This window comes from Equus przewalskii, chromosome 14 (genome assembly GCF_037783145.1).
Source record: "Equus przewalskii isolate Varuska chromosome 14, EquPr2, whole genome shotgun sequence".
Lineage (NCBI taxonomy): Eukaryota > Metazoa > Chordata > Mammalia > Perissodactyla > Equidae > Equus > Equus przewalskii.
The window spans coordinates 27,198,520-27,220,786 of record NC_091844.1 but is presented as its reverse complement, the minus strand read 5'-3'; the positions used below and the strand labels follow the sequence as shown (position 1 = coordinate 27,220,786).

The 22,267-nt window shown below is 41.2% G+C and overlaps 1 protein-coding gene across 28 annotated transcripts in view; it reads right to left on the bottom strand.

Moving 5' to 3' along the window:
• Positions 1-22,267, bottom strand: part of EVA1A (eva-1 homolog A, regulator of programmed cell death) — a 195,072-nt gene that overhangs the window by 92,596 nt on the left and 80,209 nt on the right. For 24 of the 28 annotated variants that reach the window (XR_011526445.1, XM_070573746.1, XM_070573749.1 and 21 more), the window contains one exon: positions 8,833-10,092. The exons of the other annotated variants lie outside the window; for them this stretch is intronic. Coding sequence is in view for 23 of the 24 variants with exons in the window: in XM_070573746.1 (XP_070429847.1) it covers positions 9,716-10,092 (377 nt within the window). In the remaining variant the exon portion in view is untranslated. Of the gene's footprint in view, positions 1-8,832; positions 10,093-22,267 lie in introns of those variants that run through there. 28 annotated transcript variants of the gene reach the window in all.

Here is a 22,267-nt window from a genome sequence, read left to right as displayed (position 1 = left end):
CTGCAATCTCTTATAAAATACTTCCTTAGAAGCTCAGGCTATTCAGCTAACTCACCTCTACTTTAACTTGGCCTTGTCACTGACAGATATCCTGGTCACCCTTTAATACACATTGATGAGTTACCCACTTGGAGAAGTATCCAAAAAGGTGGAAACAGCCTCTTGAGTCCTGGATGTGCAAAAGTCTAATTCTGCAAAGTAACAGTAACATCATAAAGAGAAAATATATTTCTGTTCATGCATCTCTCCTTTCTGAAAGTTCCTGATTCAGAAATGTGCTGTTCTCATTCAAGGAATCACTCAGGAATACCCAGAGTGGCAATTCCATCCCCAAGACATACAGAAGACTTGGTGGTGTAACACAGTATAAGGCATCAGATACTTTCCATGAAAAGACCAGAGACTATTGCTAAAAACACAAATTTTCAGGAGAAAAAAGGAAACTTTTTGGTTCCTCATTAGTCTTTTTGACTATGTGGAGTGGTTGCACAATTCTGAGTCTGAATGAACTCCCTAATATGAGGCCTGCACTTAGGCCCAAAGAAGTCTTTCTTCTTGGAGCCTCAGAGGTTCCTCATGTTCTTCAAATGGGAGATGGAAGTCCAGGTCATTTTTAATTTCACTCTTGCCTCTGTTAGGCCCAGATCTCTGCCTCCTGCTAAAAGAAAGACAACAAAAAGGAACAGATGGCTAGGAAGAGAGACGTTCACATGGCATTTCCCTCTCTCAGTGACCGAATGACGGTTTTCCCTATAGAAAGGATATTTTAAAATGCATCCGAGGGTCGAGTGCCTCAAATCAAGTGAGATCAAGATGATCTTAAAGCAGGAATAATAAAGGACATATGATATGACTAACTGCTTTGGAGGCACACTCCCAGTGGGTAAGCTTTAGAAGTTTCCCTTTATTTGTTCAAGCCTGAGAGACTGGAAAATTGGTAATCAGTGAGGTTCAGAACAGCTATGGTAATTTCAGGAAGGAACACTCATGCCTTATAAACCTATAAGAATTTTGTAAGACTCTCAACGATGAATTGAACTTGGAAAGTGCACTGAAAGCCCTACCACATGGTCACATTTGAGTTAATGTAGAAGGAGATGGGAGAGACTCTGAAGCAGGAAGACACAAGGAAATGGTTAATAGTAGAGGAAAGAATAAATGAAGACAGATGAAGCAGACCTTCATAAACTTAAGACAAACATCTTTGTCATAAACAATTAAGGCTTTGGGTTCCTGTAGAACAGCACTTTGCAGTAAGCCTTTATTTCACATTCTCTAAAACTTTATGTGTTACTATATGAATTCAAAAACATCTAAGGAGAAGCTACTGTGAGACAAGACCTGCATGCAGACTGAGTGAGTAAGGTATGGTACAGCAGTCAGGGCCTTAAACACTAGGGCACAAAGACAGGTGCCAAAAAATCACATACGGTGTGAGTGTGTAAGGAACAGTGGGTACACAAGGGAAAACTTGACTCTATCTCAAAAAAGTAAGGAAGATATTCTATCCAGGGTGAAATAACAATTCATCTCTTTAAAACTTAAAAAAATCATGAATTTTCAAGTCTACAATTAGTGACAAAGTGAGGTCATGATGCAGATTTTTCAAGAAGACTTGGAGAGACTTTCACCGTGAAGCCTGGTACTTTCGGTGCTATATTTTTTAAATGTTAAATCCAATATTTAAGGAAAGGAAATAGCATATCCTGATCTATTAAGACTAATTTGGTCTGGCAAACAATTAGAATATTAATACCCCTTGTCTGACTACAATTTTCAAGAGTAGTCCATTTTTCAATTTGTACAGTCTTGACATAGGTTGAGAAGATGAGGTAAGACATAAGAAATGAGGCTATATTTGCTCTGCCCAAAGATGATTAGAAGAGCAAGTTTAGCTGCCTTTATCAGAACTGCCACTCTGATGAGAATGATGCTGAAGCTTTTGTGACAGCATGACAATAGGCAGGAAGTACTGTCTGACCCACTTTACTCCAACAAAGTGAATACACGTAAATAAAATATTAGGATAAAAGAAGAGTAGTATCATGTGAACAAATAAATAAATTTGAAAATATTTAGCACTAAGAGAGGGAACGCAAGGAACAAGTTAACTTGGAATCTAACATGAATTATTGCAAAGGGAGATGGATGAACATCCTTGATGAACATAAACTAACTCCAGTTGAAGCAAAAGAACTTAAAAGGATCCCTTCATGACAAAAACTCTCAACAAATGTGTAATAAAAACCATACATGACAAGCCCACACATACTAACTTCATACTCAATGGTGAAAGGTTGAAACTTTTCCTCTAAGATCAGGAACAGACAAGGATGCCCATTTGTATCACTCTTATTCAACACCATATTGGCAGTCCTAGCCAGAGCAATCAAATAAGGGGAAAAAAAGCATCCAAATAAGAAAGGAAGAAGTAAAATTGTCTCTTTTGAAGCTCACATAATCTTACATATAGAAAAACCAAAAGATTCCACCAAAAAATTCTTAGAACTAATAAATTCAGTAAAGTTGCATGATACAAAATCAACATACAAAAATCAGTTGTGTTTCTATACACTAACAATGAACTATCTGAAAAAGAAGGAAAGAAAATGATCCTGTTTACATTAGCATCAAAAGGGATAAAATATTTGGGAATAAATTTAACCAAGGAGATGAAAGATCTGTATACTGGAAACTTATCCCATGTTCAGAGATTGGAAGAATTAATATTGTTAAAATGTCTATACTGCCCAAAGCCATCTATAGATTCAATGCAATCTCTATCAAAATTCCAATGATGCTTTTCACAGAAATAGAAAAAACACTCCTAAAATTCATACGGAACCACAAAAGACCCCAAATAGCCAAAGCAAGATTGAGCAAGAACAAAGCTGGAGGCATCACACTTCTTGGTTTCAAATTACAGTACAAAGATATAGTAATAAAAAGAGTATGGTACTGGAATAAAAACAGACACATAGACCAATGGAACAGAATTAAGAGCCCAGAAACAAACACACCCATACACAGTTAACGACTATTTGACAAGGGAGCCAAGAATACTCAATAGGGAAAGGATAGTCTGTTCAATAAATAGTGTTGGGAAAATTGGATGTTCATATGCAAAAGAATAATATTGAACCCCTATCCTACACTGCTCACAAAAATTAAAGACTTAAATGTAAGACCCGAAACCACAAAACTCCTAGAAGAAAACAAAAACACAGGAGAAAAGCTCCCTGACATTGGTCTTGGCAAAGATTTTGAGGATATGACACCAAAAGCACAAGCAACAAAAGCAAAATTAAGTAAGTAGAACTACATCGAGCTAAAAACCTTTTGGATAGCAAAAAAAAAAAAAAAAAGAGACCAAAATAATGAAAAGGCAACCTATGGAATGGGAGAAAATAGTCACAAACTATGTATATCTGATAAGGGGTGAATTTCCAAAATGTCTAATGAACTCATACAACTCAATAACAAAAACAAAACAAAACAAACAGCAACCAAAAAACTCAAATAATCTGATTAAAAAATAGACAAAGGACCAAATGACATTTTCCAAAGAAAGTATACAAATGGCCAACAATTACATCAAAAGATGCTCAATATCACTAGTCATCAGAGAATGCAAATCAAAACCACAACGAGAAACCACCTCACACCTGTTAGAATGGCTCTTATCAAAAAAAACAAGAGATAACAAATGTTGGCAAGGATATGAAGAAAAGTGAAACTTGTGCATTGTTGGTGGGAATGTAAACTGGTATAGCCACTATGGAAAACAGTATGGGAGTTTCTCAAAAAATTTAAAAAAGAACTACCATGATCCAGCAATTCGACTTCCGGGTATATATCTGAAGGAAATGAAGTCACCATCTCGAAAAGATATCTGCACCCCCATGTTCATTGCAGCATTATTCACAATAACCAAGACATGGAAACAACCTAAGTGTCCATTGATGGATGAATGAATAAAGAAGATATGGTATATGTATATATACAATGCAATATTATTCAGGCACAAGAAAGAAGGAAATTCTACTGTTTGTGACAACATGGATAACCTTGAGGGCATTATGCTAAGTGAAATAAGTCAGACAGAGAAAGGCAAATACTGTATGATATAACTTATACGTGGAATCTAAAAAAGCTGAACTCAGAGAAACAGAATATATTAGTGATTCTTGGGGCTGGGAAGGTAGGGGAAATGTAGAGATGTTGGACAAAGGCTACAAACTTTCAGTTATAAGATGAATAAGTCCTGGGGATCTAACATACAGTATGGTGACTATAGTTAACAATACTGTAGTGTATACTTGAAATTTGCTAAGAGAGTAGATCTTAAATATTCTCACCATACACATACAAAAGAGGTAACTATGTGAGGTGATGGATGTATTAGCTACCCTTATTGTGGTAACCACTTTACAAAACATATGTATATCAAATCAAATAAAAGAAGTTAAAAGTAGTAATGGGAAATGGTTCCCAAAATAAGAGGGTTACTCTGATCCATAGAATTCCTTCTAAAGTTCTAGGATCAATTTTACTCGTGAAGAATGAGTTAGGAGTAAGCCTATCTAGAGATAGGGAGTTGGAACCCGAGACTTTCAAGAGTCCTTCTAGCTCTAGATTCAGGAATTTATCTCATCAACCTCTCTTTGCTCACACAAAGTACAATGTGGATGTTCCTGGTCAGTGTGTGGCCTTCTGTGTGGTCATTCAAAACCCAGGCTCCTTCGTTTTTGTGGTTCCACCACCCTTAGAGCCTCAGAATTCTTTGCTGGATCTAGTACCTCAAGTCAGCAGGTAGGAAGAAGGGGAATACAGAGGATCACGTGGAAGCTTTTATGAGCCATGCACCATCGAAACGCAAATGTCACTTAGGGAAGCCTGCTATATTCTACAGGGCAGAACTTGGTGACATGGCCACATCTAACTACAAGAGAGTCTGGGAAATGTAGTCCATCTATGTGCCCAGGAGGCAAAGGAAATAGGGTTTGAATACATCAGTCTTTACTACAGTTCAATAAATAGTTGCTGAAAGCATATGCTGTGACAAGCTGTGTGCATCCTGCTGGGATCCAAGATGAACAAGACAGACTTCCTGCCTTTGAGGCACAGATGGATAATTTCACAACAATGTGGTAAGAGCAATGATCTTAGCAAACACAGGATACATGGAAACTTAAAGGATAATACTTAGCCCAGCCTGGAGAGGTCTTGGAAGACCTTCTGGCAGGTAAAACTCTTTGCTGAGCCTTGAGGATGGGTAGCAGAATGAGAGACAGAGGTATGGAAGGTATTTCAGGCAAAAGCAATGATCAGAATCAAGAATGTGGAAGGGAACTATAAACAATTCCATCTTATTAGAGTGAAAGGAATGGGCAAGGAGGGGCAGGAGATCGGCTGCAGGGGCCTGTCCTGGGGAGCCTGGCATGGTCTCTAAAGGCATTTGGACATTTTCAATAAGCAATGGGAAGAAACTGGGGGGTTAAAAGAGGCATGGACACATGGGCAGCTATGCATTTAACAGAAATCCTTTTGGCATCTATATTCAGGATGGCATTGAGGCAGGCAAGACTCAGAGAAGTTTGAAGGTTTTTGAACAATTGTTCAGGCAGGAGATAATAAGGGCTTGAACTATGTTGTGATGGAAGGATTGATGCAAGAAATACAGATAACTTAAAATTTGGAAGATTTGCTAACTGGTTATAATTGAGGGTTAAAGGAAAAGGAAGAGCCTGGAATCAGTCCGGGGCTTCTGACTTGAGCAACCCTGTAACTTGTCTTGTCATGAACTGCCATAGAAATGTATACCTATAAAAAATACAGGTAGACTGGTAGATTCAGGAAAAGGTGAGTACAGTCTGGGGCATTGTCCAGTTATGATTGTGTAACAGACCACCTGAAAACTTAGGGGCATAAAACAACGAATTTATTGTGCTCATGGATTCCGTAGGCCAAGAAGTTGGATGGGGCTCAGCAGGAGTGATTCATGTCTATTCCCCAGGGTTGGGGGCTTTGGTTTGGAAGAACCATATGGCTGGAATCACATGGAGATTTCTTCACTCCCATGCCGGGACCTTGATGGGAAAGGCTCGAAGGTTGAGTTCAGCAGCATCCCGGCCTCTACCTACCAGACACCAATAACATCCCACCCACTCAATTGTGACAAACAAAATGTTTTCCTGACATTGCCAAGACTTCCTGTAGGGCAGCTGCCTCCTGTGGTTGAGGCCCAGGGGGCGATATGAATCTGAAACTTAGGTAGGACTGGAGAGAGACATTGCAAATCAGCAGTCTGCAGGAAGTTATTAGAGCCATTGTGAGCTTTGAGATGTCTCAGGATATGTGGAATGAGAAGATCAGTGGGTCAAGGTGAGAAGGACAGACTCATATCGACGGAGTGAGGAAAAAAGAGAATGTTAGGAAAATTAAAAACTGGGGCCAGCCCCGTGGCAGAATGGTTAAGTTTGTGCGCTCCACTTCGGCAGCCCAGGGTTTCGCCAGTTCAGATCCTGGGCATAGACCTAGCACCGCTCATCAGGTCACGCTGAGGTGGTGTCCCACATAGCAAAGCCAGAGGACCCACAACTTGAATATACAACTATGTACTGGCAGGCTTTGAGGAGGTGAAGAAAAAAAGATTGGCAACAGACGTTAACTCAGGTGCCAATCTTTAAAGAAAAAGAAAACTAAAAATCAAGAGAGAGAGAAGAAAACCAAGGAAGAGAGGAAAGAGTGGTGCAGTGGTGATTGCTAGTGTCTGCCCAGCACCGTATCCCCATTCTCCTCTTAGCCAGAGCCACCCCTGGGCCACAGTGGCTGGTCCATGGATGGGCACACTACAGGAGCCAGGCCAAGCAGTCCCTCCCTGTGATTGTATATTTTGGCCTTGAAGAAGAAGTTTCTTTCCTCTTGTGCTCTTATATTGGAATGATGTAAATCCAGAAGAGCCTGTGTCATATTCCCTGCCAATGACAAAGGTCCCTGAGTGGCTTTAGATGTGCCATGAGTTCGTATTGGCCACTTGTGCCTCGCAGCACAGGAAGAGGCTCTTCAGGGAAGTTGGTGGGAGCCGCCTAAGGCACCTACACTTCCTCACATCTTCTCAGATGATTGACAGCTAGTGCCTCTCTGTGGAACCACGGAAGAACAGGGAAGCTACATCAAAAGCATCCCTTCCATGCTCTCTCCTGAGCTAGATAAGCTCCGAAACTGTGCCACACACACACACACACACACACTACACAACCTGTGAGCTGTGTGGGAGTTTGATCGGTAGCAAGCAGTTCAACACACTATATTGGTACAAATGGGTTACAGTTTCATCTGCAGTAGAAGAAAATGAGACAAGTGACAGAGAGCAGCAGAGATGAAAGCTGAGAGAGATCGAACTTTTTTGATAGCATTTGAGCTTCTGGACCCAGTCATACCTGAAGCCAGACCCAACTCTGCCCCTCCCAGCTATGGGAATCAAATGATGCTCTTAAGTTGAGTATCTTTTCTGTTGCAAATGAAAGTGTCCTAATACAGAATCTGGAACCAGGAGTGAGTGACAGACTTAAAAGGTGGAACTGCTTGATATTCAGCCAATATCTTGGCTAAAAAAGCCAGAATCCTTGGTATATGGAAGTGAAGCAGCAGGTTAAACTTTTATCTAGTATAGTACCTAGGTACCTAGTTACCTGTTTTGTGCTCAGGCAAAGCACCCACCACCCTAAAAATGGAAACTTTATGGACTTGGTAGAAAGGCAACAGGATATTGTAGTGAGAACCGGGAAAGGCAGAGGCCCTGGGGTCTTCCCAAACACGTCCACCTCTGCAGTCACCAGAGCCCCTGCCTAACCTAAGGGTCACATCCCTCCTGTAACCAGCTATGGATGCATCCTGGCAATGAAGGCAGCTCCTCATTGTTTCACTTTTCTGAGAGGCAGAAGACCAAGCCAGACGACGTTAATCTAGTGCCCAGGAGGATGGGGTGATTCCTGCAATTACCAAGAGACTGATCGACAAGGGTGGGAACCCAGATTCAGAGAAACTAATTTAACAAGAGTTTTGGCATTGTTACTAGACAATGAGACCACCCAAAATGATATAATCAGGCCAGCCACCGAGGGTTTCAAGAAAATGTACTGCCCCCTTGGCAAAGAGAGATTTACGACTGCTCACTTCTTAAGACAGCCCTCCAAGCTCCTATTACAGACAGCAGGATGCTAAAGCAAGAGAGACCCCAGCAGAGGAAGCGTCCCAACTATCCTTGCAGGCATGGTGATGAAGCCAGTGGACAGGGGAAACTCTCCCAGAAGGCAGACTCTGGAGCATCCAGACAGACTGCCTACGGAGCCCACTCAGCAAGAAAAGGGAGCCGATAGACAGAGCTCATATTCCTATCTTTCAGGCTGGAGGATGCTGCTTCCACCCCTGTAACCGATTTCTAAGTGTGGTGCACTCTTGCCTCTCTTCCTTCCCTGCCAACTTTCCCTCTCCACACAGGGCCACCATTTTATCTCCAGCCGTAGGTAAGTCTTCTATTCCTCTACCTGCTTAACAATCACTCAACTAGACCGTAACCGGAACATACCACAGATGGGAAATGAAAAGCCCCTAGTCACACAGGGGCCATTTCTCCATTCTCCAGTTTCTCCAACTCTCCAGTTATTTGAAGGACCTGGCAAAAGCCCATACCCACCTAGATAAAAGGGCTGCCATAGAAGATGAGTGTAACCAGAGAGAAAAGGGCTGCCCTAGAAAGTGCGTGTAACCACAGAGGCCAACATGAAAGAAAAAGATTTTTTGTAACATTTATTTTTTATCCCATCTTAATTTTGTTTTTACTCCTCACCTCTCATTCCCATTCTTTTCTTGGAAGTCCAACTTTTTTTTTTAACAAAATGTTTAAAATCATGATTATCTCAAGTCACAACAAAACTTTGCTCTCTCCAGAAAAAAGGGACGGGGGACCCACAGCTTTTATTCTTATGCAGCATTTTCAAATATGCATGTTAATATATATTTTATAAACTATTTAAAATAAAACCCTTCATCCTTTGAGGTTATTGACATTTTTTTAGTTCACTGACACATCTCCCATAATACAATAATTGGATTCATTTTCATGAATGAGGTGGGAACTATACTAAAAAATAGGATTTTGATCCCTGAGGTGCCAGTTAAAATGGACGAGGTTGCCATTACAACATGAGATTTAAAAAATCAGCCTTAAATAGTTAAGTATGGATCATGCTGTCTGGATCAGAATCACCTCCACAGCACAGAGTCATTTAGGAAATTGCATTTACTGGGTTAAGCTCACCCTGCTATTCCTGGCCCGCATGCTACGATAATCTTTCCTTTTGTAAAAGAATAACGCATAGCAAGCAAGTCTGCAGAAATTTCTGAGATCCTCAGAAATCAAGAGAAACCAAAGTCCCGTTTCTCTAATCTCCATGCACCTTGTTGGAGAGGGGTTTTCAGCACCATTCCGAGACCTAGAAAGGTTGATGAATCGACTTGGTTTTTCTACTTCTCCATAAATTTAGTTAAAAAGGAGATATCAGTCCTCCTGGCTAGAAAATGGGCGTGTCCTGCTTTATCTCTGCCTTTGGAACAGTAGCACAACTGCCTTCAGCCCTTTGTGCCCACCCTCCCTGCAGACACTTTCCCTTGCAGGCGGCTTCCAGGGGTGTGCGGGTTCCTGCTCCTGCCCCTAGTAGTAGCGGTTCAGGCTCCTGGTCCCTGGAACCTCGGGCTGGCCGTTCATCCAGATCTCTCGGATGATGCGCTCGCGCTCCTCCAGCCTTTGGGCTCGCTCCAGCTCCTCCGCCGAGGTGAAGACGTTCTTGTTCAAAGTCCTCTCGAAGCGGCGGTGTCTCCTGACAGAGATGTCCGATGCCGTGTCCGAGCTGCCATCCTCGCTGTCGCTGCTGTCACTGCTGCTGCTCTCTTGCTCGTGCAGGAACTTCTTCCGGGGTCGCCGCCGGCAGTCTGTGCGGCAGGAGATCCTCACCACCAAGGCAGCCAGGGTGAGGACCAGCCCGATGCACACGCCTGAGACGAAGTACAGAGCTGCTCGCTCGGGATTTTCTGGGGGAGTGGAGAGAAGAAGACAGCATTTGAGAGATGACAACTCCAGATGCAGAGAGCAAATATGACTCCAGCCCACTTGGCACAGCTCTCAGCAGACCGCAAAGCTTGATGGATATAGCATTGCCTTCCCAAGTGACAAAGTGCATAATGTATTCAAAATATAATTATCAACAAATGGTGAATCTGGGTAAAGGGTGTATGGTATTCTTTTACTATTCTTACAACTTTAAGTCTGAGATTGTTTCAAAATGAAAAGTAAAAAAATAAATATTATTTAGCACCTACTGAAAGCAAGTAACTGGGCTTAGATGCCATTTGCTTAAGAGCTGTATCTGTCTAAAGCCCCTTTTTACCTATACCAGAAAAATCTTTGCTTCTGAACTTGCTCCTGCAATCCCTTGAATTACCTTTTGATCATAGTTGTGGGCAACTTCTAAGATGACCCCCACTCCTTGGTAATCACACTCTTGTGCAAGTCCCTCCCTTTGAGGGCTGGACCTAGAAGTTTGAACCTCGTGACTTATTTCTAACAAATAGATTATGGCAAAAGTGATGGATGATTCCAAGATTAGGTAACCTAAGACTGACTTCCAACTTGCTCATGTTCTCTCTCTCTCTCTCTCTCTCCCTCTGTCTTTTCTCACTCACTGGCTCTGATAAAGCCAGCTGCCATCTTGTAAGCTGTACCACAGAGAGCCCTGCATAACAAGGAACTAGGAATGGCCTCTGGCTAACAGCCTTCAAAGGCATAGATCATGCCAACAGCCATGTAAGTGAGCTTAGAAGTGAATGATCCTGGAGCCTTGAGGTGACCACAGCCCTGGACCAGCAGCAAGCTTGTGGGAGACCTTGAACCAGAGAATCCAGCGAAGCCAAACCCAGATTCCTGACCCAAAGACACTGAGAAATAATAATGTGTGTTGTTTTAAGTTGTTAAGTTTTGAGGTAATTTGCATGCAGCAATAGATAACTTATACAATCACAGATTGAAAGCCAGTGTAGGCATTTTGGAATGACTTCATCTGGTTAATTTTGGGGGAAGGAATTTGAGCTCTTCCTTGGTGAGAGGAGAAAATAATCATTCTGGTGAAGAGTACTATGCTTAGCAGGTCCAGTGATCCTCCCTGTATGATGTGCTCAACAGAATGAGAACCTTTCCCTACCTAAGTGTGAGAATATAGGGACATGCCTAGCCTTGAGTTGCAGGGCATGGTCAACTGACAGGACCCAAGATTGGGCATCAGCAAATTCGTTTTCCATCATCTATATTCACTTATAAGTATGGATCAAAATATATATTATTTTGTGGGCTTTTTAAGAATATAGGTAGGATCATATATGACACACATTTGCTTTTTAAATTTAAGAATATTTCTTTTTTTAATTTTTTTTAAGATTTTATTTTTCCTTTTTCTCCCCAAAGCCCCCCGGTACATAGTTGTGTATTTTCAGCTGTGGGTCCCTTTAATTGTGGCATGTGGGACACTGCCTCAGCATGGCTTGATGAGCGGTGCCATGTCTGTGCCCAGGATTTGAACCAGTGAAACCCTGGGCTGCCGAAGCAGAGCACACAAACCTAACCACTGAGCCACCGGGCCAGCCCCCTAAATTTAAGAACATTTCTTAGAGAGATTTCCAGATGTGTGTATGTAGGTCAACAGCAATCTTTTTGACTACTGCATAATGTTCTGTAGTATAGATCTATCAAAGTGTATTTAACCATTTCCTTATTGATAGTATATAAATTGTTTCTAATTTTTCATATTATAATCAATGCTAGAATCAATGTCCTTTTGTCCTTGGATACATCTCTTTATGCATATGCAGAATTATTTCTACAGTTTAGTTATCTAGAAATAGAACAACTGCGTCAAAGGGCATAAGCATTTTGAAGTTTTATGCATTCTGAATTGTACCCAAAAAAGGCTCTATCAGTCTAAACACAGCATATTGAATGCATGTGTTTATGATCACTCCTTCTCTCTGAAGCCCCCACCAAAATGACAGTGACGTGCATAAAATAGATATAAATTTGGTAGATACAAAGAGAAGAGTGGTGAAGAAAATAGAAAACATAAATAGTCTAACAAGAGTAGTCAACAAAGGATGTAAATGCAGTGAAAGGGGAGTGACATCAACATCATGGTGGCATAAGACATCCCTACTTTTTGTCCTCCTTTTGTTAACAACTAATTAGGCATCTATCTACAAACAAAAGTGCTTCTGTGGGAGTTGGCTGATCCAACAACACACACCAAGGAACGGGGAGGCGTCTTGCCCACCTGTTCATCTGGCAATAGGCAGACAGACCTGGGTTTGGGCTGCAGAACCAGTGGAGCCAGCAAACCTGTTCCAACCCCTCCCAGGTGCGGATGGAGAACACCTGGAGGGGGCTGACTTGGGCAAATATCCCTGAACCAGAGAGAATTTATAAAAGTCCAGCCCTCCAGAGGGGAGAGTCCAGCACACCACTGGGGGTGGAAAAAAAAGAGTTCAGATGCAGCAGAGGGGAAGATGAATTTTTCCAGCAAAAGGAGAGCAGTGTGTGACTGCCTAACTACCCCAGCTGTGCTGGATGCTATAGGAGAAACTCATTTCTCTCCAGCAACACTCAGAGTACTGAAGCAGGACCTCCATGACTCAGGGTAGGGAGGATATCAAGAAAGAGGCAGGGGGTCGGCCCCGTGGCCGAGTGGTTAAGTTCGCGCACTCCACTGCGGCGGCCCAGGGTTAGGATCCTGGGCACGGACATGGCACTGCTCGTCAGGTCATGTTGAGGCAGCGTCCCACATGCCACAACTGGAAGGACCCACAACTAAGATATACAACTACGTACGGGGGAGTTTGGGGAGATAAAGCAGAAAAAAAAAAAAGATTGGCAACAGTTGTTAGCTTAGGTGCCAATCTTTAAAAATAAAATTAAAATAAAAAGAAAGAGGCAGATAAGAAATCAAAGGGCATTAAAGGGATGTGGTTCCTGCTGACTGCTCTCAGGACTTCAGCAGGAAGTCCACTCACAAGACTCATCCAAGGATCTTCCTACCAGCTGGCAGGCATTCCCAATGCCCCAACTGCTAAACCTACACCTCCCTGCACTCTGCAGTGGCTCCTTGCATGGGCAAGAGTTGGCAGCAAGAGTTGAGTAAATGGAGTGCTATCAGAAAAAGACACCAGGCTCTGTAGGCAAGAAAGAAACTACAAACTTGAGGTATAGCACCACCTTCTGGAAAATAAAAGAGAAGTTTCCAGCAAGTTTCTTACAAGAGAGTTGTAAGCACCAGAGAAGACATAAAAGCTTAAGAATTCTGCCACAAGAGGGAGGAAGAAGTGTGGAGCAGGTGTCTAAATACCAGGTGAGAGAGAACCCCAGATATAACAGGATCAGTGAACAATATATCCCATCTGAAGGCAACAAGTAAAGATTTGAGGAGGTCTCTCTTACTTCAAAGGCAAAAGCAGCAACACAACATTACAAAGAACACAAAGAATCAAGAAAGGATCACCAAAAGGTAATAATCCTTCAATAACTGAGCTCTAAGTCATGAAATCTTGTGATTTAGTGGATAAAGAATTCAAAATAGCTGTTTTGAGGAAACAACGAGGTACAAGAAAACACAGAAAGACAATTCAATGAAATCAGGAAAAAATTACATGAACAAAATGAGAAATTTAGCAAAGCGATAGAAACCATTAAAAAAAATAAAAAAGAACTAAACAGAAACTCTGGAGCTGAAGAATGCAATGAATGAAATGAAAAATGCAATAGAGAGAATCTGCAACAGGACAGATCAAATGGAAGATAGAATAAGTGACCTAGAAGACAGGAATTTTGAAATAACTCAATTAGAGGCAAACAGAAAAAAAAAAGGAAACAGAGCAAAGAAACTACATGATCTATGGGAGTCAATCAGACGTACAATTATTAACATAATCAGGGGTCCAGAAGGAGAATAAAGAAGAAAGAAGCCAGAAAGTTTATTTAAAGAAGTAATAGCTGAGAACTTCCCAAACCTGGGGAGAGACTTAGGCATTCAAGTTCACAAAGCTAATAGATCACGCTATTATCTCAACGCCAAAAGACCTTCTCCAAGACACATTATAATAAAACTGTCAAAAATCAAAGAAAAAGAGAATCCTGAAAGCAGCTAGAGAAAAAATGATTGGAACCTACACATGGAACCCCATTAGGCCATCAGTAGATTTCTCAGCAGAAACCCTACAGGCCAGGGAAGAGTAAAGACTTTCACAGGCAAACAAAAGCTGAGGGAGTTCATCACCACTAGACCTGCCTTGCAAGAAAGGCTGAAAGGAGTTCCTCAAGCTGAAATGAAAAGATGCTAATTAGTGACATGAAAATATACAACACACTGGTAAAGGTAAATACACAGTCAGATTTAGGAAAACTCTAATTCCGTAACAGGATAGTGTATTAACCACTTGCACAGTATAAAGGTTAAAGGAAAAGAGTATTAAAAATAGCTATAACTACTGTAATCTGTTAACAAATTCACAATATAAAAAGAGGTAAATTGTGACACCAAAAATATAAAGAGGGGGGTAAAAGGCTGGAGCTTTTGTATGCAAGTGAAAAGCTTTCAATCTTTCACCAATGAGTATGATGTTAGCTATGAGTTTGTCATGTGTGGCCTTTATTAGATTGACATATGTTCCTTTTACACTCAATTTGTTGAGGGTTTTATCACTAAAGGATGCTATATTTTGTCAAATGCTTTTTCTGCATCTAGTGAGATGATCAAGGAAACAGGAGATGGAATCACTATTTCAAAGAAATATCTGCAGCCCTATGTTCATTGTAGCAGTAGTCACAATAACCAAGACATGGAAACAACCTAAGTGTCCATCAACAGATGAATGGATAAAGAAAATGTGGTGTACATATATAAATACAATGGAATATTATTCAGCAATAAAAAACAAGGAAATATTGCCATTTGCAACAACATGGATGGACCTCGGGGCATTATAAATTTCAATGAGTCAGAAAGAGAAAGACAACTACTGTATGATATCACTAATGTGTGGAATCTAAAAAAGCCGAACTCATAAAAACAGAGTAGAATGCTAGTTACCAGCAGCTAGGGAGTGGAGGAATTTGGTATATGTTGTTTAAGGATACAAATGTGCAACTAGTAAGTCCTGGAGATCTAATGCACAGCATAGTGATTATAGACAACAATCTTGTATCATAGACTTCAAAGTTGCAAAGAGACTAGATCTTAATTGTCCTCAACACAAAAAAGAGATAATAGTTATGTGATGTGAAAGAGTCGTTAGCTAACACTATGATGGTCTCATATTATAATATAGTCATGCATTCCTTAACGACAAGCATATGTTCTGAGAAATGTGTCATTAGGCAGTTTCATTATTGTGTGAACATCATAGAGTGTACTTACACAAAACTAGATGGTATAGCCTACTACACATTAGCCTATATGTTACTAATTTTATGGGACCACTGTCATACATGCAATCCATCATTGACCAAAACATTATGTGGTGCATGACTGTATATAAATGTATAAAATCAACATGTTGTCACCTTAAATCTACACAATGCTATAGGTCATTTATATCTCAATATAAATAAATAAATGAATGCAGTGAAGAGGCTGGAACTGGACTCTGTCCAGTTGGTATTCAGCAAACAGGGAAAGGATTGAGGGAGCTCTTGTCTTGAAAAGCTTAACAGTCCAGCAGGGAAGTTGACCCACCCGTTCCAGTACCAAAGGGAAATATTACTATAGAAGCATGACGAGGGATCTCTGGAAGCACAAAGGTGAGTGGATAAGCTAAGTTCAGATATGGGGATCTGAGAAGGTTTTCTAGAAAGGATACCCCAATCCCTGCTTTTACCATGGTGGAAAACCATCAGGCTGACCTGCGTTTGAAACCTCATCTCAGACTCATCTTTTAAACACTACTCACCGACCCTGCTGAATTGTGGTAAAAGCTAAAGGTATTACAGATGATCAGCAAAAAGGGATTGATTATTCCAGGTCCTGGCACAGAGAGGCATTCAGTAAATGATAGCTCACTCTATCTTTCTCTCTGCCTGCCTGCCTGCCTTCCTTCTTTCTTCCTCTTCTTCCCTCCCTCCCTCCCATCCACCCATCCATCCAATCTATTTGCCTTTCCCCCTCTTTCCCTCTCTCCCTTCTTTCTTTCCTTCCTTTTCTCATCCCACTCGCCCTTCCCTGTGAGTGTACGTCTCTCTTTCACACCCTGCCCTCACTCCGCCTATTACATAGACTAACTTTGAAGATGCTTACTGAACTGAATCTTAGAAACCACTGTTCCTCCTCTAGCTTAACTAGTCCATCCTTTCCTGCCACCCAGATCAGAAAGTATCCTCTTCTGCCTACAGCAATCTCAGACGTGGATTCCCAGAGAAGTCCGGTAAAAATTTTCACAGCTGATATAATTTGTGTTGTTTCTCTTCATCAATCTTCTGCAAAAATAAAAACTGCAGCTCTATTATGGTTGTTTTTTCTCTTCTCTGCTCCAGGTCACTTCCTCTTGGCCAATGATCCACCCTGGTCTTGACCGGATCCAGACAGCTGTTAATTACCCAGGAAGCAGAGTGGGGAGGGCTATTGTTGGTTGTTTTCCCCCAATAAATAAAAATAAATGTATTGCTGTATCTTGCTTCCTGCAGGGTCATTGTTTCCATGGGCAGGAAGAGGCCCTATGTGGAGGTCCTGAGGCTAATTTCATTTGCACCCTTGGAGGTCAGAGCATGCCCAGTAGACACTGCAGGAGAGAACAGTAACACCAGCGCAGGCCAGATCAGCTGGTGTCCACGCAAGTGTAATCTCTTCCCTGCCTGGACTTTCTTGTTGGCCCTAAAGCTTACAATCCCTTGAGTGGAAAGGAGAAAGTTTTAAAAGTAGGCTTTAAAGAGAACAGCAGGGCTTATGTGGAATCAGGGAATATTCAACATAATCTCTTCTCTGAACTCTTAAGGCATTGCAAGGATGTCTCTTTATGGGATTCTGCCCTTCCCCATAGGAAAGCAAAGACTCCCACTAACAGTTCTGCCCTCTCTGAAAGGCTGGAGGAAGCTTCCTTCCTTCTCCTTCCAGCTCTGACTTTCTTTCACCTTAGGAAGGAGTAGTGGAGATGCACTGTGCTCATTAGACAGTTCTGGTGTGTCCTCCTTTGCTTTCACCTCTTTTAGCTTCCCCTTCCTTCCCCTCCCCATCCCCAGCAATAGGCACCCCAAAGAGGCTTTCCACTACCCTACCCGTCATCCTAATCCACCCTGCTCACTTCTTCACCTGCAGTGAGAAAGACCTGCAGTCCTATCGCCCTAAGACTCAAGGGGACCTAAGAAGAAAACCCTGACATCTTTTCTGACCTGGCTTATCCACCGCTGAAGTTGATAGCATATACTGATACTTTTCTGGCTCCTTGAGTGTGGAAGGGTGTGATTAATTAGCCCCTCCAATCTAGGCAGCGCTATATATCATTGTACTATAGTTAGTTGTGTAACCATTATCTTTGCTAGCAACAGTGAGAAATTTGAGGGCAGAATCCACATGACTCACTTTGGATTTCCAGAGCATCCAGCACAGTGCCTTGCTCATGGTGTGGATGTCACAAATATTTATTGAATTAAATCATGAATACATAATTTCTAAAAGTCCAGTTAATAAATGTATTATATGTGGATAAATATATATATGTGTGTATATATATGATATATTTGAGATATATATGCGCTAGAAAAAAATGTATAAAATGACTATAATCTCACAATATGAATATAACTACACACTACATAGTACAGTGAAGTGAATTTTCTTCTGTTCTTTCTCTCATATAAGTGTGTACAATTTATTTATATTTACTCGTTATAGTCAGAGTATATACACAACTTATATATTTTTCTCTGGATATACTTCTTTTGTTTGTCTTCAAGACTATTTCTTGGAGCAGTTTTAGGTTCACAACAAAATTAAGAAGAAGGTACAGAGACTTCCCAGATACCTCCCACCCCTACACATGCAGAGCCTCCTCCATTATCAACATCTCCCACTAGAGTGGCACCTTTGTTACAAATGATGAACCTACATGACACATAATCACACAAAGTCCATAGTTTACATTAGGGTTTACCCTTGGTGGTGTACCTTCCATGGGTTTCAAAAAAATGTATAATGACCCGTATCCATCATGATAGCATCTATACAGAGTGGTTTCACTGCCCTAAGGATCCTCTATGCTCCACCCATTCATCCCCCTCCCCACAGGGATATACATTTCATACAATGTGTAACATCTTTTTGTATTGTTCCATAGTCTTCCGGTCAATTATGCCTAAAAATGGCTACATAGTATTCTATCTAGTGAATGCACAAAAAGTTACAAAAACAGTTTCCTACCTTTGGATACTTCGGCTGTTGCAAAAAAAATTCTTTTTATTAAAAATGATGGAAGGAGGGGGCTGGCCTGGTGGCACAGTGGTTAACTTCACGTGCTCCCCTTCAGCAGCCCAGGGTTCACAGGTTCTGATCCCGGGAGCAGACCTAGCACCGCTTCCCAAGCCATGCTGTGGTGGCATCCCACATAAAGTAGAGGAAGACTGGCACAGATGTTAGCTCAGCAACAATCTTCCTCAAGCAAAAGGAGGAGGATTGGCAACAGATGTTAGCTCAGAGCCAATCTTCCTCACACACAGAAAAAGAGGGAAGGAATATTTTTGTGCTTATCACTACTACTTCCTTTTTTGCCTATTTATTTGTTCAATTCATTTGTTCAATTCATTGCTTTATAATGGATCCTCAGGAAAGGAATCTTTGTGTCAAAAGAGATTTATTTTTATACCTCTTGATACACATTGCCAAGTGGCTTTTCAAAAGTGGTACATTAATTTATCTTGCCAAAAACTTTCACCAAACTCTTCCAGGAGAGGATATTCCAACCGTTAACATTTTTTCAAATTTTATAGGTCAGTTAATGGTTACTTTATTTATTCCACAAAAATTTACTGAGTCTACAATGCCTTCAGGGCTAGAGACGTAAATGTTCTCAGCCTTCATTGGATCCCCATATAAAAGGGGATAATAGAAAACAGAAATGACCATATTTCCTCAAATCCCCAAATTTGCGACTCTCAACTGAGTTATGGAGGGCTAGGCTCCCTCACTGCTGAGACCCCCTCCCTCACACCGATCTCAGAGAAAAAGTGATTCAAAGTCTGGTTAAATACTACACAGTCTGCACAGCTGTACCTACAGTTACATTCAAGGAATATTGGTTAAATGAAAAATTAATGATCTCCCAAAACTTCTGCATTAAACAGAAATTACTGTAAGCAAAGTCAAAAGACAAATGCCAAATTAGGAAAAATATCTGAAATCTATAACGGAGACAAAGGGCTAATCTAGAAAGAGCACCTAGAAAGAGCTTTAAGGAAAAGACAAAAGATATGAATCGTTCACAGAAAAAGAAATATGAATGGCTCTCAAACATACGAGAAGCTGCTCCCCTACAGCAGGGACTGGCACACCATGGCTAACAAGCCGAACCCGGCCAGCTGCCTGTTTTGTTACTGGCACACAGCCCTGCCCATTCATTGATGTTTCGTCTATGTCTGCTTGCATGTGACAACGCAGAGTTGAGTAGTTAGACCAGAGACTGTATGGCCTACAAAGCTGAAAATATTTGCCATCTGGCCCTTTCAAGAAAAAGTGTGCTGACCTGTGACCTAGAGAAACAGAAATTAAATGACATTTAGATCTTATTCACCTATCAGATTGCCAAAAATCCAACAGTTTGGAAATACTATTACAGGGCCTTCTCATACATCAGTATGATGTAAATTGGTAAAACCCTTTAAATGGCAATTTGGTAAATTCATCTTAATTAATAATTTATCTTAATTAATAATAATTAATGACATCTTAATTAATAATTTATATACCCTTGATCCTGCAATTCCACTTTTGGGAATTTATTCTACAAAAGCACTTGAACACGTATGTATGCCACGATTATTTACCACAGCACTGTACGGTTCACCTGTACGGTGGAACAGTATGCAATTCTCTTCTAAAAATGAGGAAGCTCTCTCTACACTGATAAGAAATATCTTCACAATATATTTTTCAGTGAAAAAAGCAAAGTAGAACCCAGTATGTATGATATGGTGCCTGTGTACAACAGTGTGGACGATGAGACTGTATGTTCATGTTTTCTTACATCTGCACAGAGCACTCTGGAAGGATGCAGAGAAGCTGGTGAAGGGTCAAACTTGGGGACAGGATGGAGGTGGCAGTGGGGAAGACGTCTTACTTTATGTCTTTTCATATTGTTTGATCATTGAGCCATGTTCCTTCACGGATCTGCTGAGCATCTAATAGGTGCCAGGGACTCTTCTAGATGCTGAGGACATAGCAGTCAACCAAAGAGACAAAAGTTTATGTGCTCCTGGGAGCTTACATTCTGGTAGGGGAGACAGGTAATAAACAAGGTAAGTAAATAAAATAGGTGGTATGTTTGATGGTGATAGGCAATCAGGGAGGGAAAACAGGAAAAACAGGAAGGAGGATATGAAGTGTTGAATGCATGCTGGAAGGAGGAGATAGATAGGGTGACCAGAGGGAATCTCATTGAGAAGGTGAATTTTAAGGAAAATCTAAAGCGAATGGAAGAGAGATCCTGGAGAATATATTATCAATTCAAACATTAAATTAAAAAGAGCAATCGGGCCGACTCGGTGGTGTAGTGAAGCTTGCATGCTCCACTTCAGCAGCCTGGGGTTTGCAGGTTCAGATCCCAGGCGTGGACCTACACACCACTCATCAAGCCATGCTGTTGCAGCATCCCACATAAAATAGAGGAAGATTGACACAAATGTTACCTCAGCGATAATCTTCCTCACAAAAATTTTAAAAAGAGCAATTATTCCATTTAATTTTTCGAACAACACCGTTAGAAGTTATTAATGAGGTTATTAGTATCAATGAGATTATTGTCCTCATTATAAATTATTGCTTTGTGACCCCAAGGGGTTGCTTGCAAATAGTTAAAACAAGAAATGTTAATTCCTCCAATCCGAGTGGTGAGAAAGGGAGAAACAAAACATGCATGGGGAGGTCACATGGATGGTTCTTAGGTGAATGGGCACCTAAGTCAGGGTGGGGAGAGAGAGGACAAGATGACACAGAAAGAGTTCTGTAGACTGGGAGAGAGTTAGCCAGTCCAGGACTAAAGAGAAGAATTCTTGGAAAAGGAAATAACTGTGCAAAAGCATAAGAAAAGGCCTGGCAAGTGATTTGGAATAACTGGAGTGAGGTCTTGGTCAGGGAGGGCTATAACTAAATAAGAGCATGGAGAAGTCAAGGTCAGGCACAAAAAGCCCCAGCAAGCCATAAAAAAAAATCTGCAGACTGGAAACCTCAAACCATCCCCAAGTTCCTTCTCCCTTGCTGGTCTCTACTCTAAAGCATTTTTCTCAACCTTGGCACTACTGACATCTTGGACCAGTTAATTCCTTGTTGTGGGGATTGTCCAATGCATTGTAGGATGTTTCTCCACCTGCCAGGTGCCAGTAGCAGCACCCCCAGTGCTGGATGTTACAACCAAAAATGTCTCCAGACATTGCCAGAAATCAGCCTATAGGACAAAATCAGCCCTGGTTATGAACTACTGGTCTGGAGGTTGAAAAAGCTAGACTACTTTCTTACTTTTTCAGCCTCCCTTGCAGCTAAAGATGGCCATGTGACACAGTTCTGTCCAATGAAACACGAAAGGAGATCTACTGGAATTTTCTTCCTTTTTCTGCCTTCTTTCAATTTTGAATGAGGGCAAGAGCAACAGCAGCCACTTTGCAGCCATGAAATGACAAGCATAAAAGAAAAGCCATGAGAATCACAGGTATGTTGGCTCCTACATTTTTGAGCCAATGGACCAATGCTAGCAACCACCTACCACCAGACTGCTTGTTATGTGGGTAAGATAACTCCTATGTGTTTAGGCCACCAAGTTGAGGTATTCTATTATTTGCAGCTGAAAACAATTCTAACTTTTAAACCACACAAAGGGTTTGGATTTTATCCCAGAGATAATGGGGATCTTTGGTGGATTATTAAGAATTGTAAAAAATTTTAAAAATTGCATCATCACGTCTACATTTTAGAAAGAT